This window comes from Chiloscyllium punctatum, chromosome 5 (genome assembly GCF_047496795.1).
Source record: "Chiloscyllium punctatum isolate Juve2018m chromosome 5, sChiPun1.3, whole genome shotgun sequence".
Lineage (NCBI taxonomy): Eukaryota > Metazoa > Chordata > Chondrichthyes > Orectolobiformes > Hemiscylliidae > Chiloscyllium > Chiloscyllium punctatum.
This window is the reverse complement of record NC_092743.1, coordinates 38,274,475-38,301,077: the sequence shown is the minus strand read 5'-3', so window position 1 is coordinate 38,301,077 and position 26,603 is coordinate 38,274,475. Positions and strand designations below refer to the sequence as shown.

Here is a 26,603-nt window from a genome sequence, read left to right as displayed (position 1 = left end):
TAACACAGAAGAGAATATAGGGAGTTTCTACTTAAAATAGAATATTTGGATTTAGAGGACCAAACATGTTTGTCAGGTCCAGTTTAAGCATGGAGGCGATATTAGGATCCACCTGAAATCATACAAGACAAGGAAATCAAGAATGCCAGGAGATGGAAAACAAAAAGTAACAGGGTCAAAGACAAATTAGTGCTGATTATGTCTGAAACAGATTGTTTTTTTTTTCGATTGTAGGTTTGATAAGAACAGAATCTATACCTACATTGGAGAAGTGGTTGTCTCAGTAAATCCATACCAGCATGTTGATTTATATGGAAGAGACATGATTGAACACTACAAAGGAAGAGAACTGTATGAAAGACCACCACATTTGTATGCCATTGCAGATTCAGCTTACAAAGCCATGAAAAGGAGAGCCAAGGACACATGCATTGTAATATCAGGTACATTAAAATAGCTTAGAATGGGTAATACTGCAACGGAAGGATGCAAAAGAATTTGGGTGTTATTAATGAAATATGCTTTTAAAGAGAGAGAGAGACTAAAATGGTTTTGGAAAAGAATTACTGAGTACATTCTTTAAAAAAATATTATTCACATTGTGTTTGAAAGCAGTTTCAATCATGTAGATAAAAAGTGGGCAACCTCCTTGGCAGTAGAGTCTCAAGGCTGACCAGATGATGTTATTTTAATAAAATGACTCAATCGTCCTTTGACATATTTTACAAATTAGTAAAATTAAATCACTGCTACTGAACTACTGTATTCTATTTTTCTTCATAAAATATCATATTGTAATCAATGTGTTTGGATATGCTATGACACACTTCTGGGGCATGTGGGATTTGAACTAAGACCTCCTGGCTCGAGAGGTAAGGACTCTACTGCGCTACAAGAGCCCTCCAAAAGACTGTTTGATAACTGCTAGCACAACTGGCAGTGACACAATTCAAACCCATACTTTCAAAGCGACTGAAGTCTAGATCCAACACCTTTGACACATTACCCCACAGAGCAGCTGTAAATATTTTCTAATAAACCTGTTCAGTAAGGTTATTATATACATCTGGAGCAGGTAGGAGTTGAACCTGATATTTTGTCAAGAGACCCCTAGACCAAGCTGTAGGGATGCTACCAATACCTCCTATAAATGTTGTAATTTAACCAACCCATACAGTTATGACACATGCACAGAATAGGTGGGGCTTGGACCCAGGTCTCCAAGAGTCCTCAGACAAAGTTGCTCTATTCATCCATAGTGCCCAGCTAATTGACTGAAATGACTAATTGTGGGATGAGAGGAAGGTGAAATGCTTGGGGACAATGGGAATGGGAGTAGGCCATTCAGCCGCTTTGCCTGTTTTACCATTTGGTTAGAAAGTAACTGTTCTGATTTTCAATCTACCTACATCTGTCAATATCCCTTATGTAACCAAAATCTATCAATCCCAGTTTTGAAACTGCCTATTCACTCAGCATCTACTTCTTTTTAGAAGAGAGAATACCTCATATATATCACTCTGTATGTGTGAACAGGTGGTTCCTGGTTTAGATTCCTGAAAGACCTAGAACCAACTTTAAGCCTGTGTGCTTAAGATTCCCTCATGTGTGAGTGAGTTCCTTCAATGCTACGTGATTTAGCATAGATGAGAATAGCAACCTTTCTGGTCTAACTAGAAGAACCTTATAGACTAACCATTTGTAGCACATAATCTCTTTACAGATTGTGTGAACATACTCCATGTTACTCCAGAGACTGTTAGGAGCACTATAATCTCAGGTTCTGCCAGTACCAGCTCCTACTTCATTCTCCGCCATGTCATAGAGGCCCTTTGGCCCATTGTGTCTACACCAGTCATCAAGTATCAATCCAGTCTAATCTCATTTCCAGCACTTGGCCCATCTTGTATGCTATGATATTTTTAGTGTTATCTAGGTAATTCTTAAATGTCTTTGCCACTCTTTTAGGCAGTGCATTCCAGTGACTCAAAGCCTCCTGGTGAACTTTTCTTTCCTTAAGTCCCTCTTAAATCTCCTGCTCCTTACCCTGAAATTCTGTTCCCTGGTTATTGATTAGTCAACTAAAGGCAGAAGTTTCTCCCTATGTCCCTCGGAACTCTGTATACCTCAATCAGATACCCTCTCAGCCTAGCCTGCCGTACAAAAATCAACTCGACCTGGTTAATCTCTTCTCGTAGCTCAATCACTCCAGCCCAAGCAACACCCTGGTGAATCTCCTTTACAATCTGTCCAGTGCAATCACAGTCTTTTTATAAAATGTTGACCAAAACTACACACAGTATTCTATCTGTGGCCTAACTGATGTTATATATAATGTATCTTCATGGATTGTCACTTACTGCACTCAATCAAGACAATTAACACTTGTGTGGACTTTTGTCTCAAGCAGGGATTTGTATGTGATGGGGCAGTACTCATGTTAATTCTTCCACTTAAATGCTGAAATATTCAAGATATTCATTATAGCTCCTGGTATATACATATATTACTGTTACAGGCACTTCAGGGCTGAGATTAACACTAAACTCTTCACTTACAAACAGCAGCACACTTCAATTAATGTGTTATACTTCAAGTGGTCCCAGTTAAGATGGAGTCAGACATCTTTATACCCTTTGGTCTGATGCTATGATACGATGATGATAACCTGAGTATGTCAGTATGTACTGTATACTCGCTATGAGACATAATGAAAAACTATTATTGTTATATATTGTTTTGTATATTTACAGTTACCTCAACACCAATCTTACCCAAGTCTTTGACTTTATAAATTCAGATGATCAAGAAGTTTCACTAATGATCCCCAAGTACATTCTCATCAAACTTGGAAGAAGAGTAATTTTTTTGGGTAGCAGTAGTTGACTTGGACTGTCTTCCTGATGACCTAGAATCTATAGTTCTCTCTTACCCTCAGTTTTGCTATTTAGTTCAACCCATTGAGTAATCTGTGGATGGCTCAACGATAAGTGAGGAGATTCCTGTGGTTCCACAATGCAGCCCTTCAGCAGTATGGAAAATGTATGATTGGTTCAACTTTCTGTTGATTGTCGTACTTTATCTATTTAAACCCCTGATCCACAACTGTTTCCCTGTTGCTAACTCTTGCACATTCCTTGAATGGCAATATTTACTCTAATATGTGACCTGTTAGGTGCAATAGGGTTGTGCTTTATCATGTACCATAATTTACATGTAGCAAAATGTTCAATGTATTAGGTATGATAACATTTCAGAAGTATTTAGATGATAGTTTGAACCAGCAGAGAATACAACGCCACAGGCCAGGTACTGGAACTAAATGGAACTAAAGTAGATAAGTGCTTGATGACCACAGAGATATGATGGGGCAAAGTGCCTGTTGGCATGTGATGATGCTCTGTGGCACTACCACTTGGTTATCATGAAAGACCAATTTCTTGGTGGAACCAATTTTTTAGGTAGGATAGAGATCTGAGTATACAGTTTTTTGCCCATCTGTATCTCTGATGGTGTTAGACTGTGTTGGAAATGGGTCGGCATATAATTCAACAATAGTAAATAGTAGTTGAATCCTTGTATAAGACTGATGCCACATTCAGCTGCCCAACAGATTGTACGTAACACAGTGAACTTATGATATGTCTAATCTATCACTAGGAGAAAGTGAGGACTGCAGATGCTGGAGATTAGTGTCAAAAACTGTGACACTGAGGGAATCGGCTGATGTACTCATTCACAACTTGGGCCTGTTGTCTGAAATGACCACATTAGGGATGCCATGCTCTGCAAAAATCTGGTGTAAGTCTCAGATGATTCGTTCTGTGGTCGTCATATGAACCACAACCCACATTGGGTGGAATAATTGATGACAATGAAATAAGATTTGCTGTCAAAAATAAACAAATCCATCCTCATATTGTCAATGTCTAGTGGGATTTTGGTATATAATAAGATTCTCTTTGTTCCAGCCTGTGGGTGGCACATGTTTGGTGTTTGATAATGAGTTCCACTTTGACCTGGCAAATACGAGGAAACCATATTAATGAGTGAGTGCTGGCCCAGCAAGTGGTGACTTCCAAGTGTTCTTTATACAGTTTCCCCAAGATATCCTCTTAAACCAAAGTGGGGATGAACAGTCACTTGCCATACACCTGTCTGTCAGCAACAATTGGAAAGTGATCCCTATGAGCTGGGCTTGGGATATAGCCAATCCTTGGTGCAGTTTCGACAGATAGTGAAACATTCCCAGCCTGTAATATGTTCTTATAAAGTCTGACTAAGTCAATTGTGATTTACTGGCCATTGTACCATTGCGAAGTGGATGTGTAACTCAAAACTTGGCTGAAGTCAATATTATGACTGGTAAAGCTACTAACTTTATTGTGGAGAGTGCATCTACCACTCTGCAGTTTCTGCTGCATGAAGATTGTTTCATAAATGAATACCATAAGGCAAAATCTAAATCTTTATATTCTTGCAGGCATTCTTGCAAGTTCCTTCTATTCTACTGGAGACTCAGGGTCGATATGCCATTTGAATGACCATTTTTAGACTAAAGACGTTGCCTGCAAATCTCTTACAAACCCATGTAATTGGGAGAGCTTCCTTCTCATCACAACATCTCATGTCCCAGTTAATACTCTTACTGCATATTGGGCTGGTTTAGGACACCCCTTAGGCTGTTTCTGGAACAGTACAGACTCTCTGCCAGTAACTGAAGCATCGGCTTTAATTATCATTGGATATGAAGAATTATGATGCATTAAAACATCGGTAGACATAACATTTCTTCAATCTTGACAAAATGGTTCACTTGTTGAGGATTTTTGAGTTTTCTTGAGAAGTCAACCATTTTACATGTCCTCACATTACTGCAGATTATGTATGCAGGTTTCTTCAAGATCTTCCTTCCTTTTGTTCCTTCACTCTTCCCAAGTCCTCCTGACATTATCACAAGGGTAGGGGATCAATTAGCTCAGTTGGCAGGATGGCTGGTTTATAATAAAGAGTGATATTAACAGCATGGATTCACTTGTCACACTGGCTGAGGTTATCTTGAAGGTTCCACTTCCACAACCTCACCTCTTCCCTGAGGCATGGTGATCCCCCATCCATCTTTAAACTATTCTCTAATGAGAGAGTGGGACTGTGCCAACTTTACCATTTATCATGGTGGGTGGTGCTAACTGCACTTAATCTTAGCAAGAACCCTTTCAGAATCTTTCAAGCACAACAGAAATAGATTCGCTTTGTCTACCCAATTAAATCCCAATTAAAACCTCAATTAGATATTCATTCAACCTTCCAGACTAAAGGGAATAGCAAGTAAACTGTTCTGCCATGATTTAACTCTTAAATCCCCACTGTCATTCGGCTAACTCTGCGTTGCACCTTTTCCATGGTTTGTATTTCCTTCGTGATGTATATTTTCTAGAATGGAAAGCAGTGCTCCAGAGCAGGCTTCCAATTCCAAGCCAACATTCCGTTAATCCTTTTGATTACTTATTTTGCAGTGTACTAGCTTGTTGGGATTAGGTATTGTGGGGTAGATGTTCATCTTCATTGCCTGAGCTGTCATCTGATATGACAGAACATCTTGTCCTTTACAGATCCATTTGATCTTTGCAACATTGATTTAAATAGAATGAAATATAGGTGATTTCCATAAAGGATAGGCAATTTGTCATATCAGATTACTGCCCAGGCAATGAAGATAGAAAATTACCCTTGCATTTTTCTCCCCCAGCTCTCCACTTATCTTCATACATATCGTACATCATCTTTCTCAAGGCCAGTGGGGATGGTGAATTTATACCAGCTTTGTCAATGATGCCTCTTTGCAGAAATTTCATTTTAAAATTCCAAAACAATATTGCAGTTCTTCAAAAAAAAGGTCGCCTTTTCAGCTGTTAATTTTCTGATTGTAACTCATTTCCCTAGATATTCGAACCCTGCAATTGCAATTTCTCTTTTCTATTCTTCTCAGTTTCTAAAACCTCAATATGATGAGCTTGCGTCTCTGGATCTTCTGAATTTTTACAAAGCATCTCTTTATTTTGAGTTTTGTGCAGGTTTCTCACCATGAGGCCTAGCAAGGTTTCTTGTGCGATTGTCCCAAACTCGTTTCATTAATGATCCACCATGCCATTATGTCACTGATGGTGTCCAGATTTACCCACTAGTTACCACTACTACTTGGATATCTGGGATATACTGACATACCTGAAGCTGGCACCATATTTACCAGGATGTTGAATACCTGGTTAAGAGGTGGCACTCTATAGCTGTGTTGCACAGTTGCAGACATTCTCTTTGGGCATAGCAGAGAAATCCAGGATGCTGCTTGTCCCTCTCTCACCCTCCTTCAATATCAATGTCATCCCTTCTGCATCCCAGCATTCTGACTCCAGTTTCCACAATTAAGTTCTCCAGACTTCCTCCTACAGCAGTGACCCTACCTTGACTTTTAGTGGACGAATCCTCTACGATTTCCCATATCCTCCTCCCTACCATGAGTGACTTAGTCAGACAGGTCTGAATGATGAATGACCAGATCCCTTCCTGTGCTACTCCCTGACCATTTTCCCATGTCTCCCTGGACTGGTTGAGCTGAACTCTGGACTGACCATGGCCCAATCCCAGATATCCAAGATACAGACCCCTGACTGCCCCGACATTGACACCTGACTGTGCCTTAACCCTTGGACTGATATCAGAGGCTGTCCTTGACTTATTATTCTGGGACCCCCTCACTGATGTGTATCTCTCTGGATATGACTGAGGACTAATCCCCTGAGACTTTGAGATGTGGCTATTTGCTTGCAGCGCCCATATTGTGTTTGCCATATATGGAGCTACCACATGATGTGAATTTGGCATAGCAACACAGGGGGTGCAGTGTCATATCTCTCCTTTAAGTGTAATTATAATTTAAGTCTAGGTTAGCGTGGTGCTGGAAAAGCACCGCAGGTCAGGCAGCATCCGAGGACCAGGAAAATCAATGTTTTGGGCAAAAGCCCTTCATATTCCTAATGAAGGGCTTTTGCCTGAAATGTCGATTTTCCTGCTCCTCGGATGCTGCCTGACCTGCTGTGCTTTTCCAGCACCACTCTAATCTAGAATCTGGTTTCCAGCATCTGCAGTCCTTGTTTTTATCTGATTATAATTTAATCCCACCCCCCTCCTTCACCTTTGGTGGTATTATTCTCATGTAAACTGATTCATTAGAAACCACAGCCAATTTAGTGGTGATGGATAACAGGTGAAAAGCATCGCCTGCATATCAATGATGGGAATAAGGCCATTCATTCATGTGTAAGAGGACTTCTGGATAAACAAAAAGGAGATGAATCATCCGGGTCAGCCTGTGAGAGTGGTTGTGACAAGGGATGGAATCTGTTGGCTAGGGAGCAAAACCTGTGACAGTGCCCAAAGACCATAAGGCTATAATATGTAGAATTAGATGCAGATGGGCCATTCAGCCCATCCAGTCTGCTCTGCCATTCAATGAGATCATGGCTGATCTGATAACTTTTCTGCCTTTTCCCTCCAACTCTTGATTCCCTAAAACGTCTTAGTATATTGAATATACTCAATGATTCAACTTCTACAGCCCTCTGTGATAAAGAATTCCACGGATTCACTACCATCGGAGAGAAAAAAAACTTCCTTATCTCTATCTTAAATCATCTTACCCTAAGATTATACCCTCTGCTCCGAGACAAGTGAAAACAAATTTTCCACATTCACCCTGTCAAGTTCCCTCAGAACCTTGTATCTTTCAATAAGGCTGCCTCTCATTTTTCTGATATGGAGGAGCCGGTGTTGGATTGGGGTGTACAAAGTTAAAAATCACACAACACCAGGTTATAGTCCAACAGGTTTATTTGGCAGCACTAGCTTTTGGAGTGTTGCTCCTTCGTCAGGTGGTTGTGGAGTATAAGATCGTAAGACACAGAACTTATAGCAAGAGCTTACAGTGTGATGGAACTGAAATTGTACATTGAAAAATAACCTGGATTGTTTGTTAAGTCTCTCATCTTTCAGAATGACCATGTTGGTTTCAGTTCTTTCATATGTAAATAGCAGAACCTTTTTTAAAACGTTACATTCTCAAGTGAACTTTGACAATAGGTGCCATATTGGCCCAGATAATGGATTGAAGGTGTGAGGTGCCCTATGTGAGGTTGTCTGTGCCCGAATATTTAGACTGATTCTATTTCTAAAAAAGGGATTTAAAGGCTCTTACATGGATTCATGCAGTTTTTGAGCAAAATGAAATGCAATTCTGCCAATACAAATGCACTCCCGTAAACTTACATCTGTGTGTGTGCATTATGGGGGGTGGGGTATGAGTGTCTGTGAGAGAGCGTGTGTATGTGTGTGTATGTGAGAGTAGAGGGGTAGAAGTCTGTAAGAGGGTGCGTGTGTGAGTGTGTATGTGTGAGCGTATGTGAGAGAGCTTGTGTATGAGAAGAGGTCTGCATGAGTGCTTGGGTCTGTACGTGTGTGTGTGTGTGTGTGTGTGTGTGTGTATGTGTGTGTCTGTCTGTTTCTGTCTGTCTGTCTGTGTAGTGCAGTGGGGTCACCTGTAGTCCCAGTTGAGGCCATCCCCATAGGTACCGAACTTGGCTATCAGCCTCTGCTTGGCCACTTTGTATTGTTGCCTGTTCCAAAGTCTACCTTGGAGGATGGTCACCTGAAGGTTCAAGGTCAAATGTCCCAGACTGTTGAAATGTTCTCCATCTGGGAGAGAACAATCCTGTCTTGTCTGTTGATTGTTGTGCTCTATCCATTCATCCATTGCCGTAGCCTCTGCTCGGTCTCGCCAATCCTTACCTGCAGCGTATGAGATAGACAACGTTGGCCGAGTTGTATGAGTATCTGCTGCTTACATGGTGGCTGGTGTCCACAGTGTAATGGTGGTATCCATGTTGACACTCTGACATGTCTTACAGCGTCTGTAGTGACAAGGTTGTATGGTGTTGTCCTGAAAACCAGGCAGGTTGCTACAAACAATGATCTGTTTGAGGTTTGGTGGCTGTTTAAATGTGAGAAGTGGAGGTGTGGGGAAGATGCTCATCTTCATTGATGATATGTTGCAGACTGCGAAGAACATGAAAAACATTTTTGCTCCAGGGAAGTACTGGACAACGAAGGGTACCCTGTCGGTTGCAGCTCATGTCTGTCTCCTGAGGACGTCATTACAGTTTCTCGCTGTGGCACTTTGGAACTGGCGGTCGATGGGTTGAGCATCGTACCCCGTTCTTATGAGGCATTCTTGAGTACTTGCAGGTGCCCTTAACGTTCCTCCTCATCTGAACAGATCCTGTGTATGCATAGGGCTTGTCTGTAGGAGCTGGCTGTTTTAACGTGTTTGAGGTGAAAGCTAAAGAAGTGTAGCATCGTGAGGTTTGCGGTAGAGTGTTGTGCTGAGGTGCCCATCCTTGATGGAAATGCACATGTCCAAGAATGTGACAGATACTAACGGTAGTCCATGGTGAGTTTGTAGGTGGAATGAAACTTGTTGATATCACTGTGTAGTTGTTTCAGTGACTCCTCGCCATGGGTCCAGAGGAAGAAAATGTCATCAATATATCTGGTGTATAGTGTCAGTTGGAGGTCCTGCATAGAGAAGAAGTCTTGTTCGAATCTGTGCATGAAACTGTTGGCATCTTGTGGTGCAAATTTGGTCCCCATGGCTGTTCTGAGTGCCTGGATGAAGAATGGGTTGTCAAAGGTGTAAACGTTGTGAACGAGGATAAAATGGATGAGTTGTAGGACGGTGCTCAGAGATTGACAGTTGTTGCTGTTGAGTACAGAGGCTGTTGCTGCGATGCCATCATTGTGGGGGATGCTGGGGTAGAGTGCTGAATCATCCATTGTAATGAGGAATGCTCCTGGTTTGACTGGTCTGTGGGTGCTGAGTTTCTAAGAAATCTGTACTGTCACAACAGAAGCTGGGTCTCCCCTGTACAGTGGTTTCACGATGTCTTCAACATAGCCAGAGAGGTTTGCACAGAGGGTCTCATTGCCTGACATGATGGTCCGTCATCTGGTATTTTTATATGAATTGAATTGAATTGAATTGAATTGAATTTATTGTCACGCGTATCTCGGCACAGTGAAAAGCTTTGTTTGCAAGCAATACAGACAGATCACATAGTTAAGTAGCATAGATAGTAAATAATAGATAAACAGTGGCAAAAACAAAAAACACAGGTACAGGCGAATGTTAAGAGTTTGTGAGTCCATTCAGTATTCTAACAACAGTAGGGTAGAAACTATTACGAAAGTTACTGGTGCATGTGTTCAAGCTTCTGTACCTTCTCTCTGATGGTAGAGGTTGTAGAAAAACATTGCCAGGGTGGCATGGATCTTTGAGAATGCTGGTGGCCTTTCCTTGACAGTGGGCCTGCTAGATGGATTCTATAGATGGGAGGTTGGCCTTTGTGATTGTCCGGGCTGAGTTCACCACTCTCTGTAATCATCTCCAATCTTAAAATGGCATAGCTGCCATACCAGGTATGAATACGGCCAGACAGAACGCTCTTGATGGCGCACCTATAAAAGTTGGAAGGGTATTCACCATCATGTCAAATTTCCTCAGCTGCCTGAGAAAAAAGAGACATTGTTGGGCCTTTGTAACCAGTGTGTCCACATGAAGAGTCCATGAAAGCTTGTTGTGGATAACCACTCCCAGGAGCTTGACACTGTCTACTCGTTCCACCTCTGTGGTATTAATGCGTAGGGGGGGCATGAGTAAGTCAATAATGAGTTCCTTGGTTTTGCCAGCAATGAGAGCTAGATTGTTCTCAGTGCACCATTTTTCCAGGTCTTCCACCTCCCGTCTGTAGTCTGTTTCGTCGCCATTTGAGATTCGACTGACTATGGTGAATTTGTAAATGGCATTCGTCTGGTATTTGGCGATGCAGTCATGGGTATACAGTGAGTACAGTAGGGGGCTGAGTACGCACCCCTGGGGGGCTCCAGTGCTGAGTGTTAGTGAGGATGAAATAATGTTCCCAATCTTCACTGATTGTGGCCTGTGGGTCAGGAAACTGAGGATCCAGTTGCAGACAGTGGGGCTTAGTCCGAGATCACTAAGTTTAGTAATCAGTCTCGAGGGGATTATAGTGTTGAAGGCTGAATTGTAGTCAATGAGTAGGATTCTTGTGTAGCTGTTTTTGGTGTCAAGACGTTCTAGGGAGGAGTGAAGGGCAAGTGATATGGTATCTGACGTGGATCTGTTAGTTTATTTCCTGACAGTTTGAGCATACATGTCAAGCCCAGGGCAGTGGCCCTCCGATGGGGTCCAAGTTGACTCCTTCTTTGGTCGCCCCTTTACAGTTCCCTGTGATGACTATTCCGGTTCCTTGGTGAGATCATTGGGATCACTGCTGGCATCTTGAAAGAATTCCCAGACTCTCATTCATCTGACGAATTCCTCCGTGTCTACTGCAAGACTCATGGGGTCCATTTTTGGTAGTGAGCAGAAATTGACCTCATTTGACCTCGGACTTTTGGGTGACCATCCTCTAAGGCAGGCTCTGTCCAGGCAACAATGCAAAGTAGCCAAGCAGAGGCTGATAGCCAAGTTCGGTACACATGGGGATGGCATCAACTGGGACCTTGGGCTCATGTCATACTACAGGTGATCCCACTGCACTACACACACACACACACACACACACACACACACACACACACACACACACACACACACCTACAGACCTATACATTCACGCAGACCTTCTCTCATGCACAGAAAAGGGCCTTTCAGCCCATTGCATTCAAAGCGTCAAAAACAACTACCTAACTATTCTAATCCCATTTTCCAGTATATTCCCATAGCCTTGTATGCCTTGGCATCACAAATGCACACCCAAAGACTTCTGATATTTTATGAGAGTTTCTGCCTCTATATGTCTTACTGGCAATGAGTTTCAAATTTCCACCTCCATCCAAGGGAAAAGTATTCCCTCTCCTCTAAACCTCTTGCCCCTTTAGTTTAAGTCTATGCTCCAGGTCATTTATTCCCACCACCAAGGGGAAATGTTTATTTCTGTCTGCTCTATCTATGTCCCTCATAATTATATACAGCTCAATCATTCCCACCCCCACCTCAGTCTCCTCTGTGCTAAGTAAAGTAACCAAATCTGTCCAATCTCCCTTCAAAACTAAAACTCTCCGGTCCAGGAGATATCCTGGTAAATCTCTTCTGTACCCTCTCCAGTGCTGTCACATCCTTCCTATAATATGGATACCAGAACTGCACGCAGGATTCTAGCTATCGACTAAATAATGTTTTATAAAGGTCCAACATCACCTCCCTGCTCTCAAACTCTATACCTCAGCTAATAAAGGCAAGTATTTTTAAAAACACTTTATCCACTTGTTCTGCTACCTTAAGGGACAGAGGTATGTGCACATCAAGGTCCCTCTGATCCCTTGGCTAACCCTAACCAAACAGCTCAAATTTATCTGAATTGTCTTCCATTTGCCACTGACTAGCCCATCTGGCCAGTCAGTCTATATCCTATATTCTAAGGCTATCCTCCTCAGTATTTCTCACTCCACCAACTTTGTATCATCTCTGAACTTACTGATCAACCCTCCTACCTTCAAATCTAAATCATTTATATAAACTACAAATAAAAAGGGCCCAACACTGACCCATGTGGGACCTCCAGACACCCCTCAACCATTAGCCACTGCTTCCTGCCACTCAGCAAATTGTGGATCCAATTTTCCAACTTCCCTTGGATCCCATAGGCTCTTAACTTCTCTATCAGTTTCACATTTGGGAACATGCCACTGTTCCTCAACAGTTTTTGTTGCTAAACTCCTTACCCAGTCCACTCCAGCCAGCCCTGCCCTCATTCCTTTGTAAATACCCTTCTTTAAGTTTAGTACAGTTGTTTTTGGCCCAGTTTTTCCCTCTGAAACTCAATGAAGTGGAATTTAACCATGTTAAATTAAACCATGTTATTGTCGCAGTTTCCTGGAGGGTTTTTTGCCCTGCGATCATGGTGGATGTTGGTCTATTACATCACAGATCATTCTAGACACAGTGAAGATGTTGAGAGAGAGATGGTGATGAGGTTGAACTAAGTTTCGTCCATGAGTGATTACATGTATGTGAGTAGGAAATCTACTGTCTTTACCTGTTCTGCACTACTTATAAATCTACGTCCACACCAAAGTTGACTGTTAATTGCTTTTATGTGTCCCAGCAAACTGTTCAGTTTCTTTAAATATCTTTTCAATTTAAATGGGGACGGACAATAGCCTTTTCAGCAATCTGTACATACCAAGTGCGAATTTTAAAAAAGGAAATGTTTTGGCGCAGTTAACACAATTATTTGAAAAGCACTAGCGGATCTTTGATATCTATCTAAGACAGCAAAGTCTCATTCAGTACCACACAGAAACATTGATGGTGACTATCAGCTGAAGTCATGGTGTGGGACGTGAACTCGTAAGCATTGAGACTGTTCCTGGTTAAACTAAGGCTGTTACAAGGCCAGCTTACTTTGATTTGGAAATGTCAGTGTATACAAAGTTAAAAATCACACAACACCAGGTTATAATCCAACAGGTTTATTTGGAAGCACTAGCTTTCAGAGTGCTGCTCCTTCATCAGGTGGTTGTCCAGCTTGCTGGCATTTAGTCTGTAACTTCCTGATATTTTGCCATGATTTTGTTCATTTCTTGCTTCCATCTGTTTAAAAAAACCTATAACAGGTTATGTCGTAGATTACAGAAAAGTATCTCCTGTTCATAATTTCAGGTGAAAGTGGTTCTGGCAAGACAGAGGCGAGCAAATATATAATGCAGTATATTGCAGCCATCACCAACCCCAGCCAGAGGGTGGAAGTTGAGAGGTAAGATCTTGTTCTGTGCAGCTTTCAAGTACTCTGTCAAGTTTCGTGAATCCCATGCCTGGATCACATATAACAGCCTGAAGAGATCTAGCACTTTTAACATAATTTAAAGCTCCGCTCCTGAGAGGCTTTAAGAAGGATTATTGAACAAAATTTGACAATAATCCAAAGAAGGACTGGCAGTCAAAACCTCTATCGAGGAGGTATGTGTTAAAGGTCCAGAGGGAGAAAGACTGGGATCAAGGTCCAGAGCTTAGGGTCAAGACAGATGAAGACACCAATGATAGAGTAAAGGAAATGGGAATACACTAAAGGCCAGAGCTTAAGACTTTATGAACTGTAGGAGAAGGTGGGGGTGGGGGGGAGGGGGGGTGTTGCGGAGTGCAAAGCAAAGAAATGATGGCTGAATGGATGAGGTGTTTATATTATTTTTGGAAATGGGCAGCTATAAAATCTCCAATGGGATACCTGAGAAATGACTTTTGTCCAGTAGTTAAAACCACAAATCATACCATTAAGCAATGGAGATAAGGTTCTCAACACCCTACTGTCTGTAACAACATGGTCTGCTATCACTTTCTCAGGGAAACTTTGGATGGATGATAAATGATGATGTTGTCAATGATATTCACCTTCCTAGGAATTATTTTTTAAAATGTTAAACACTTACTGAATTTCTGGAAAACTTCTGGAATGTTTTGGATCCATGATCTTTGCTTTTCTCTATTTTGATATTTGTCAGTACACCACCATTGATGACCTTGCATTCAATTGATGACTCTGGAATTTGCTCTTTCAACTTTCCCATCACCTCTCCAACTCTTAAAACCTCCTTAATGTTTGTGTTTATGTGTGTTGGCTCTGTGTCAGTTGTTAACTGATTATGCACTTATGAAATAGTGGGATGTTTTAGAATGTTGAAGGCACCCATAAAAGTCATTCTTGATGATGGTAGCAAAGGTAAAATTGATGAGTTTAAAATTGTATGAAGGATAAACATAAGATTGAAGCTTGGGCAGTGAGAATGAATATTAATCCCAAGGATTCCAACACTTAAAACTGATTATGAAATTAACTGAATATGTTCGCCCACCGCAGAGAAAATTCTCGTGCAGAGAAGTGAATTGTTTGGAGCTTTACCTTAGTTCTCATTGTTACTGTTTTCAGTTTGAGTATTTACATGATATATGTTCACCCCTTTGCCACTTCCCCCTCCCTCAGTGTAAAAAACATTTTGCTGAAGTCCAACTGTGTACTGGAGGCTTTTGGGAATGCAAAGACGAATCGGAATGACAATTCCAGCCGCTTTGGGAAGTACATGGATATCAACTTCGACTTTAAGGGGGATCCCACTGGTGGACACATCAATAACTATTTGCTTGAGAAGGTAAAAAAATGTCTTTTGTCTGTCCTTCTAGTGCTCTATACCTGAAGTTGAAAGGTGCAGGAATATACTTACACCTGTTTCATTTTTCTCTCTTTTAAAATCTTTTGGAAGGAAAAACCAGCAAAGATCCTTGAAAATATTTTGGAAATGGTTGTACTGGACCTCCATTTTTAAAGTACACAGATGGGTCAGACTGGTACCTCTCATCATCTCTCTCCCTATATCTCATACATTTTATGAGTCTGCTTTTCACTCACTCTCTGTCTTTATCTATCTGTTGCCGTGTCTTCCTCTCTAACTATGTTAGTATATTTTATTTTATCTCTATGTTTATCATTATCTCTTTCTATTTCTGTCTCTTTTTGAAGCTCTGTTTATTTTCCCCTCTTTTTTTCTTTTTATCAACTGGGGATAAATCTGTGCCTCTCCTGGGCTGTGCTCACTTGCATAGCACTAACACATAGCTTCTATTAAAATAATTCACAAGTCATTCACAAGCCAGAGGGCAGTGGAGGCCCAGTCTCTGGATTCATTTAAGAAAGAATTGGATAGAGCTCTTAAAGATAGTGGAGTCAAGGGTTATGGAGATAAGGCTGGAACAGGATACTGATTGGGAATGATCAGCCATGATCATATTGAATGGCGGTGCAGGCTCGAAGGGCTGAATGGCCTACTCCTGCATCTATTGTCTATTGTCTATAGTCATCGGCATTATTATTGAGCAAAGCATTTATTCCCCTCCCCTGAAAGAAATGCTGGTGGAGAACTACCATCTAAACAACTGAATATTTCCTCAGCCATTACAGGGGCCGGGTAAGAGTCAACTCCATAACTAAAGGTTTAAAGTCACTTATAAACCAGGCTGGGTGAGGAAGGCAGATTTTCTTTTCTAAAGTTTTAATAAACCAGGCGAACTTTTAAAATAAGTGCTTAGTTACATAGCACTGGCTTTTATGGTCCATACATAGGTGGGAACACACTAATACATCTGAAAACAGACTGGCTTGTCCACCCTCCCCCTCTCCCAAGATAGTGTGAGGAGGTGGGGAGATGTCAGTTGGGCTGTCCACCTTTGGGTCTCATTCCTCCGATTTAATGGGAATGGGGAAGACCTATGTGAAAGTGAGGACTGCAGATGCTGGTGATTAAAGTCAAGAGTGTGATGCTGGAAAAGCACAGCAGGCCAGGCAGCATCTGAGGAGCAGGATAATCAATGCTTTGGGCAAAAGCCCTTCATCAGGAATGAGGCCTATGCCTAATGTATAGTCTTGACCCTTTGCTGATTGACCCTGACCAGTGAAAGCAGAAGGTTTGCCAATGTTTTGAATCCCTGGTGCCAACCATAGCTCCGCCTCCACCAGTCATTTTCAATCCCCACGCCATTCTCTTGTTCTGTCCAATGGTTTTCGCCTGCCAACCCCTTCTGTTGTGAACTGCTCTCTGACCCAGGCGAGATCCCAGACTTAGTTGGAGGTCATACCCATCATTGGTTGCATCCTCCTTGGTTTAGCCATAGTGCTAGCAGTCACCATTGCTCCTGGTGGAGCTGCCAATAATTCAGAGTTACAGAAGGCTGTAATTCCAGCTGGGGAGATGCTGAGGTCTTACAAAAGAACACAAAAACTAACAACGAGGAGCAGGGGGAGGTAACTCAGACACTCGACCCTACTCCGCCATATAATACACCATGCCACATATCATCTTGGCCTCAACTCCACTTGCTGCCTGTTCTCCATTACCTTTCAAGTTATTGCAAACTTAAAAATCTGTCTATCCCATCATTAAATTTACTCAGGTCTTGCCTTGTAATATTTACAGTTAAGTTAAAGTGAAGTCTAGAAGATCTTGGCCATTAAGTTATATTTAAGCTTCAGGTGGTGGCATTTGAACTCATGGTTATAAATCAATAGGCTGATATTATATAAGAAATGAAGGAATCATTAGGATGAGATGGGCACTGCAGGGGGTAGTGTGCTTTATCTCCCTTTCCAAAAAGATTTTGATTTAGCTCCCTCCCCCTCTCCCAACCTCTTCCTCACCTTTGATGGTTGCCATGGCCTTTAATTGGCTTTGCACATAAATTATTCTATTGGAAACATAAGTGATTTACTAATGTTGGTTAATAAATTTTAAAAAGGGTCATTTGGTGATGGGAAAATGAAATGCTCAATTGCCTGTAAGAGTTATTTCTGGATGTTATAATAATAAATCAGTAGGATGAAGCAAAAAAAATTGGTCAGCATGATGTCCCCTCCTTTTCTGTCTAGCCTTTTCCTCACCTTTGACACTCTGCATTGCCCTTAATGGGCCCTGCATGTAAATTAATCAACTGGAAATCACGGATGATTTACTGTTGGAAATAATAAATGAAAAAAGTACCACAGCTGATTTGGTGATGGGGAAAAAGAAATGTTCAGAAGTGTTCAGTAAAAGCACTTCTGGATAGAAGAGGTAAAAGATTGATTAAAAAAAAGTAGCTGCTATAGGTCAGGTCTCTTGGTGCAGTGGTAGGATCCATACTTCTTGGCCAGAATGCTTGGGTTCAAGTCCCACCTGCTCCAGAGGTGTATAACAACATGATTGAATGTGTTGATTTTTAAAAACATCTAAGTCAGCAGGCCATGCCTATGAATGGTTAGCTTTGTGCCATTTGGAGCTACTAATTCCTTTGAGCATACCTGACCATCAGCTCTCTCAATTCCTGAGCATAACATCTCAGTTTACTTGTCTTACATCTAGCGTTGGATGAGCAGAAATTTCCTCCATCAAAAATTGGAAAGACCAAGACTTTGTTCCCAAAGTTAACTTCCCAACACAAAAACTCAGAGACATCAACTCCATCTCTTTCTCTGATAATCATTTGAGACTGAACCGGGCTGTTTACAAATCTCAGTCATATTGACAAATTTCATATTTGACCCTGAAAATTTTCTATCCTTATTAGCTTTGCCTTTGTCAGTCCTAGATTTGACTGTTTCAGTTACCCCTCTCACTTTCTGCTTCATGTCAACCTGAAGTCATCCAAAGCTCAGTTGTGTCTCAGCTAACTTGTACTGACTCTCATTCACATATTGCTTCCGTGCTTAACATTGACTCCCAATTAAGCAAGGGATTGATTTTAAAATCTCATCCTTGCCTTAAAATATTTCTATGTCATTGTCCTTCCCTGACTCTGAATTCTCCTCCTTCCCTTCACCCTTCAAGATATCTGTGATGCTCCAATTCTTATCATGAACATTCCCAATGTTAATTACTCCATCTTTGGTGGCCTTGCTTTTAGCTGTCTCAACCTTAAACTCTAGAATTCTGTTCTTACACTTCTCTCCTCTCTTCTATTTTTGACTACAGTGAAGCTCCTTGGAACATTATATTATACTAAAAGCATTCAGTAAATCTAAGCTGTTATTCTGACAAACTATTATCCTTTGTTGTAGTCTGGAGTTCCAGATCAGAAAACCTTTTGGTTATTAGAATCAAAGAAAATGTTATTCTAATAGGTGCCCATTAAGATGGACTTGCACACAATAAGTATTTCTGGGAAATATTTCAACACTAGTACTTATTGTCACTGTTCTTGAATTGTGATTTTTATTGTTGTCCCCACAGTCACGAGTAATTGTTCAACAAAGAGGTGAAAGGAATTTCCATTCCTTTTATCAGGTAACCATTCTTTTATTTTATTTCTTTCTATGTCTTTTATTATCTGTCTCAATTATTTGTTTTTCACAACAAACCAAGGTCGATTGAGTTCTGCTCTATAATAGATTCTAAACACTATTTGAAAGTCCAGCCACTTACATAGAATCTCATACATCTATAAATTCTCACAGCTTGTAGGCAAATGTAGTACACAATAGGTTCCCACAAAAACACAAGCAATAGGAACAGGAGTGAACAATATGCCACAGAGCATTTCCTGCCACTCAATATGATCGTGACTGATCTTGAACATCAACCTGGCTTTCCCACCAACTCCCCATATTCCTCGATTCACTGAGAGATCAAAAGCCTAAATATATTCAATATTCAATGTCAGCGACAATCCACTGACATAGACAATTCTAAAGTTTCTCGATTTGGAGATGCCGGTACATGTAGAACTCTGAGCTCAAAAACTGTACGAATTTATATAAAACTCCGTTATCTCACTTTTTAGATTAGAATCAATCTAAACATCATGGCATAGAGAGAGAACACAGGGGGCTAACACCTTCAACATATTGTCTAGCTATCACCATTGTTAACAGCTAACCTGAGAATGCAACATTTAAAAAAAGATTTTGTGATTTACACATGAAAGAAGTGAAACTATCACTGTATTCTAACAGATGAAAGGCTTAACAAACAATCCATTTTTCAATGTATAATTTCAGTTACATCACACTGTAAATTTTTGCTATAAATTCTGTGTGTTAGGATTAAGCCCTCCACTACCACCTGATGAAGGACCATCGCTCCGAAAGCTAGTGTGCTTCCAATTAAACCTGTTGGACTATAACGTGATGTTGTGTGATTTTTAACTAAAGTTTCTCAACCTTTTGAGCGAAAAAAATTTCTCCTTATGTCCATCATGCATATGGTGCACAGACCTGCCATCTAGTGGAGGTTGTGAAGAAGTGAGTAATGTCACTGGACAAACTGCAGAGGCTCAGGCCAATGCTCTGATGACACATACTCAAATCCCACTATGATCTGGAGATGCCGGTGTTGGGCTGGGGTGTACAAAGTTAAAAATCACACAACACCAGGTTATAGTCCAACAGGTTTAATTGGAAGCACTAGCTTTCGGAGCGCCGCTCCTTCATCAGGTGGTTGTCACAACCACTTGATGAAGGAGCGACACTCCGAAAGCTAGTGTGCTTCCAATTAAACCTGTGGGACTATAACCTGGTGTTGTGTGATTTTTAACTTTGTAAATCCCACTATGGCAGTCTGTTCAATCTCAGTTCAAACACTTTTTAAAAAATGGAATTAAAAGCTGTTCTGTAACCATTGCTAATTATTGTAAATCCGTCTGGTTGACCAGGAAAATCGATTCTCCTGGCCTGATTTGGCCCACCATGACACTGGATTCATAACAATGTGGTTGACCTTTAAGCACCTTCTGAGATGACCTTGCAAGTTACTAAGTTGTATCAAACCACTACAAAGTCAAAAAGGAAAGAAACTGAGTGGAATGCTGGGGAATGACATAGAAACAGGAAACGACATCCGTAGTCCTGTCAAATTTTCGAAATCCTCTTTACCAACTAGAAGTTGCACAAACTGATCAAGCAACAGCCTTACAAGATCCCAGGCTCCATTAACTGGGGATGTCCCACCAACAAAACAGACCCATCAGATGTGGTGATAATACAGCTGGGTGGGAGTTACCATCAGATTTTGTTTTATTTTAGAGCTTAGGATCAGAAAATCTTTTGATGGTTAGAATCAAAGAAAATGTTTTCTAACAGAGGCCCTCAATGTGAAATGAGCCATCAACATTAACTCCGGCTAACATAGAGTTTCATGACATCAAGTCAAACATAGGGTAGGAAAGCTCCTGGTGACTACTATTTATGGCACCCCGTTCCTCAACAGATGACTTAATCCTCCTCCATATCACCACCTGGAGGAAGCACTTAGGGTGGCAAGTACACAGACTGTAATTTGGGTGGGGGATTTCAATGTCCACCTTCAAGAGTGGCTCGGTAGCACAATTACTGACCAAGCTGGTCAAGTCCTAAAGTACATTACTGCAATACTTGGATCTGTACCAACAAGAGAAAACAACCTACTCAATCTCATCTCAACAACCTAACTGTCAAGATGCATTTGTCCATGGCAGTATTGGTTGGAGTGACCACACTGTGGAGACAAAGTGCTAGTTTGCACTGAGGATTCTCTCCTTGTGTTCCACTACATTAAATGGTGCAGACTTTGAACAGACCTAAACACTCAAACATGGTATTATCACTAGACTGTTAATCCAGAGACCCAGGTAATGTTCTGGTGACAGATGGTAGAATTTGAATCAACAAAATAAACTTCCCTAGCTGATCAAGGTCCTACTGCAATTTCTGACAACCTTCCTCACTGTCCAAGATACTGCCTATTTTAGTGTGATCAGCAAAATTACTAAACATGCCTTGTACATTCTCATCCAAATCATTGATATAGATAACAAACAGTAATGGGGCTGGCACCGACTCCTGAGGCACTCCACTAGACACAGGCCTCCAGTCTGACAAGCATCCTTCCACTATTACCCTCTGCTTCCTACCAGCAAACCAATTATGTATCCAATTTGCCAGCTCGCCCTGGATTCCATGAGATCTAACCTTCTTGAGGAACCTACCATGTGGAACCTTATCAAAGGCCTAACTGAAATCCATATAGATGACCTCTACTGCCCTGCCCTTGCTGACTTTCCTGGTCGCTTCATCAAAGAACTCTAACAAATGTGTGAGGCATGATCTCCCATTCGCAAAGCCATGCTGACTACTTCTAATCAAACCCTGTCTTTCCAAATGCACATATATCTTATTCATCAGATACATCTCAAGTAACTTACCCAGCACAGATGTTAAGCTTACTGGTCTATAGTTCCCAGGCTTTTCTTTGCAGCATTTCTTGAATAATAGCACAATATTCATTGCCCTCCAGTCTTCTGCGACCTTACCAGTGGCTAACGATGATGCAAAAATATTAACCAGGGACCCTGCAATTTATTTTCTTACCTTTCGCAGTGTTCTTAGATATATCTGGTCAGGACCAGAAGATTTATCCACCTTCATACATTCTAATACATCCAGAAACTCCTCTACTGTGTTATGGACTGTCCCTAAGACATCACCACGAATTTCTCCAAGTTTCCAAGTCTTCAAGTCTTTCTCCATGATAAACACAGAAGAGAAATATTCATCGAGAACCTTGCCCATCTCCTGTGGTTCTACACATACATGTCCACTTTGGTCCTTAAGGGGCTCTATTTTCTCTCTCTTGTTATTCTTTTTCCTTTGATATGTTTAAAGTACCTCTTTGGATTCACCTTAATCTTCTTAGCTAAGGCTATCTCATGCCACCTTTTTGCCCTCCTGAGTTTCTTCTTCAGTAAACTCCTGTATTCCCTGTATACCTCCAGGGATTCCCTGGATCCCAGCTGCCTGTACCTGAGCCACACCTCCTTTTTTCTGGTCAAAGCCTCAATATCTCTTTTCAGCCAGGGTACCCTATTCCTGCCAACTTTGCTCTTACCCTCACAGGAACATAGAGACCTTGAACTCTAGCTATCTCACTTTTAAAGGCCTCCCACTTGCCGGAGGTCCCTTTACTTGCAAACAAACTACACCAATCAACCTCTGCAAGCTTCTGTCTAATTCCATCAAAATTCACCTTGCCCCAATTTGGAACTCGAAACTGTGGACCAGTTTGGTCCCTCTCCATTTTAGAATTAACAGAACTATGGTCTCTGGTCCCAAAGTGCTCCCCCACTGTCACCTCCATCACCTGTCCTGCCCTATTTCCCAAGAGTCAGTCAAGTCGGTGACCTCTTTCAACATTTTCCTTCCAAGATCCTCAGCATCACAGATGTCAATTTTCATGTCCATGTGATATCAAGAAATGGGTGGAGGAACTGAATACTGCAAAGGTTATAGGCCCTGACAACTTCCAGCAATAGTACTGAAGACCCAACAATGCGGAAAATTTCCCAGCTACGTCCTGTACATAAAAAAACAAGGCAAATCCATTGCAGCCAATTATCACCCCATTAGTCTGCTCTCAACCATTTACAAAGTGATGGAAGCTGTCATCAACAATTCTATCAAGTAGCATTCGCTCAGCAATAACCCACTCACTTATGTTCTGCTGGGATTCCACCAGGGCTGCTCATTCTGACCTCATTACAGCCTTTATCGAAACATGGACAAAAGACCTGAATTCTAGATGTGAGGTGAGATGATAGTGACAATGCCTGATATTAATTCAACAACTGGCAATAGGATCATCAAGGAGCCCTTGCAAAACTGGAGTCAATGGGAATCCTGCAAGAAGTTCTAATGTTTGGAGTACTACCTGGCATAAATGAAAAAGATCACTCTTGTTGGAGTTCATCTCTTGCGCTCTCTAGATGCTGGACAGACTTTGGGAAGGCATGGGGTGAACTACTCATTGTTTATTCCTCTCTCTTATCTGCTGTGAAGTGGTCTTTATATGGCTGTTCCAGTTAAGGTTCCAGCCAATAGTAATGTTGACAATGGGAGACTCGGTGATGGCAATTCCATTGAATAACAAGAGAAAGTAGTTAGATTCTCTTTTGTTGAAGATGGTAATTGCCAAGCACTGGTAAGACATGAATGTCACTTATTAGACCAAATTCCTAAGTGAGTCCTCATTCCAATATGCAGTTATTCCTCATTTCACTCTCTCACAACCTAGATCAGTTTGTGTTTTTTTTAAATAATGCTGAATCAGAGATGTCTGTTGTTCAGGAAATTAGAAGAGATCACAGCACAGAAGATGGTGGCACGGTGGCTCAGCGGTTAGCGTTGATGCCTCACAGCACCAGGTTCAATCCCAGCCTTGGCTGTCTGTATGTGTAGAGTTTGCACATTCTCCCTGTGTCTGCGTGGGTTTCCTCCCATAGTCCAAAGATGTGCAGATTAAGTGAATTAGCCATGCTAAATTGCCCATAGTGTTAGGTGCCTTAGTCAGAGGGAAATGGGTCTGGGTGGGTTACTCTTCGGAGGTTCAGTGTGGACATATTGGGCCAAAGGGCCTGTTTTCAAACTGTAGGGAATCTAATCTAATCACAGTTCTTATTTGAACAGTGATATCAAATCGTTTACATCCAGAGAAATGAATATGTCTCCATTTATGCTCTAATGGGGCCAGAATCCATCATTTTGATTCAAATACATGCATACCACCAACTAAGTCAATCTGATATATGTTTGTGGATGTGTCACGGGTTATAGGCAGAGGTGTGTAGATGTATGTATAGATCTGTTTGTACATTATTGTGTGCTTCTTGTGTTTGCTTTTGGGCTTTGGGCTCTGTACAGGTGGTACTGGCGATGGTTGTGTAAGAGTGTTTCTCAGTGTGTGTTTCGGTGTTTGTATTTCTGTATATGATTGCATACATGTGTTTGCATTTGAGTGTTGGTATATCTGTGTATTTGAGTATTTATGGTTATCAAGATATGGGCATATTTGAGTGGATCTGCATGTGGATGTATGGGTGTGCTTGAACACGCATACAGGTGTACATCATAGATGTATATTTGTTTGGTGTTTTTTTCATAGTTTATTTTGTGGTTACACATTGAATATTGTATGGGGTTGTGTGCTTCTGGCTGGATTAGTATGAGAGTGCAAGCAAATCTGTGAATATGTGTGAACATATTTGTACATGCTTGTGTGATTGATGAGTTGTGAAGTTGTTTTGAATGAAAATCAAATCTCTTCCCCAGGCAGGTCCAATGTGACAGTGAGACACACAGAGAAGAAAGCCAACCATTTAATCTCTGGTCTGTACTAATTTAGCTGACCATAGTTGACAAATGCAATGGAGAGGCAGCAGTAACAATTAGCATCAGGCTCTTTGAACTAAAAAAGAGAGATATTACATCTTGCTGAATTAGAAGAGGTCAGAAGGAGTGGGAGAGTTCAAGATGTCAAAGAAAGATACTAACTGTATTAAGACTATGAAATGAGAGGGAGAGAGAAAGAGGAATTTTCTGAGAGTGTAGTTATAGGTTATAGCTGAAGGTGGAAAAGTCCTTCAGAAGAAAGTAAACATCTCCCTGTTTGTATTCAGGAGTGTGAGAGAAATACTAATTAAGTTAGAAATGTTGAAGGTAGTTTATTGATAAAGGTACACAAGAGGGATGGTTTCACATCCTGTATTCTAGTTATTCATTAAATTGATGGAACAGATTCCAAACAGGATTTCAATAACAATCACTGAAGGATTAGAGTTAACTGCTTCAATTTACAGTTGAACACTTTGACTGTGAAGGTTAAATTCTTCTGTTTCTATTCACTTTGGACTTGTGAAGAGCCATACATTCTGGAATTCTATGGAAGCCGTATGTAGAATCCATAAAATGTTTAAGACGTTTCTGCACAAGGAAGTTAATTTATGTGGAGGAGCAATTTCTGTTACTGTATGTAATTGAGCCTTGGTTCAGTGGTTACAGTCTCACCTCTGACTCAAATTGTTAGTGATCCATAATCCATTTATTCCCCTCCAAAAAAAAATTGTCATTGGATGTAGTTAGTCATGAGGGAGGTTAATGGAGCAATGGGGTTACTCTACTTAAGCACGTATTTCACAGATTTAATCTATAATTTCCTGTGATGTGCTTACAGTTAAAAGAATAAACTGTTGACTCAAAGCGTTGTGGTTTCAGTTCACATATCAAACACACATGACTTATTATACCTTTTACTCACTTGGAAACCTCATCAAGCTAATAATAGATATGGCACTAGGTATGTATTTTTACAATTGAATCTCCATTTGTATACCATGCCAGTGAGGCACAATTGCTCCTTGTCTTCTGAGCCAGAAAGTTCTGAGGTATAGCAGACCCTGGAGATTCACTGCAAATTGAACACAGACTTGAGACTGAGTGTAGAATTGAACTTGAGACTCCAGAGTCATTCTGAACAACAGTATATCAAAGCTACTGGAACACTATCTCAGTGATGGTTCAATTCAAAAGGTCTGATCATTTTTGGGCTTGTATGAGAAACATTGATCACAAAATGGGTTTCCTCCGGTTTCCTCCCATAATCCAAACCTGTGCAGGTTAGATGAATTGGCCACGCTAAATTGCCAGTAGTGATAGGTAAAGGGGTAAATGTAGGGAAGTGGGTGGGTTACGCTTCGGCGGGTCGGTGTGGACTTGTTGGGCCGAAGGGCCTGTTTCCACACTGTAAGTAATCTAATCTAATCTAATAAAAACTGGGTTGCCACAAAAATGTCTAGGTGACATCCTCAGTGCTTGGGAGCCTCCTGTGAAGTGCTTCTGTGATCTTTCCTCCAGCACTTGGAGTGGTTTGAATCTGTCGCTTCCGGTTGTCAGTTCCAGCTGTCCATTGCAGTGGCCGGTATATTGGGTCCAGATCGATGTGCTTATTGATTGAATCTGTGGATAAGTGCCATGCCTCTAGGAATTCCCTGGCTGTTCTCTGTTTGGCTTGTCCTATAATAGTAGTGTTGTCCCAGTCAAATTCATGTTGCTTGTCATCTGCGTGTGTGGCTACTAAGGATAGCTGGACAACCAGGGGATGAAATGTCTGCAACACAAATTCCCAGCTCGGCGAACACAACCACAACA

General features: G+C 41.2%; 1 protein-coding gene across 1 annotated transcript in view; it reads left to right on the top strand.

Moving 5' to 3' along the window:
- The window catches only part of LOC140476993 (unconventional myosin-Id-like), a 143,344-nt gene that overhangs the window by 5,237 nt on the left and 111,504 nt on the right, over positions 1 to 26,603 (top strand). The window contains exons 2-5 of the mRNA XM_072570059.1: positions 235 to 443; positions 13,796 to 13,889; positions 15,111 to 15,276; positions 18,883 to 18,936. Of these exons, the coding sequence (XP_072426160.1) occupies positions 235 to 443; positions 13,796 to 13,889; positions 15,111 to 15,276; positions 18,883 to 18,936 (523 nt within the window). The remainder of the gene's footprint in view (positions 1 to 234; positions 444 to 13,795; positions 13,890 to 15,110; positions 15,277 to 18,882; positions 18,937 to 26,603) is intronic.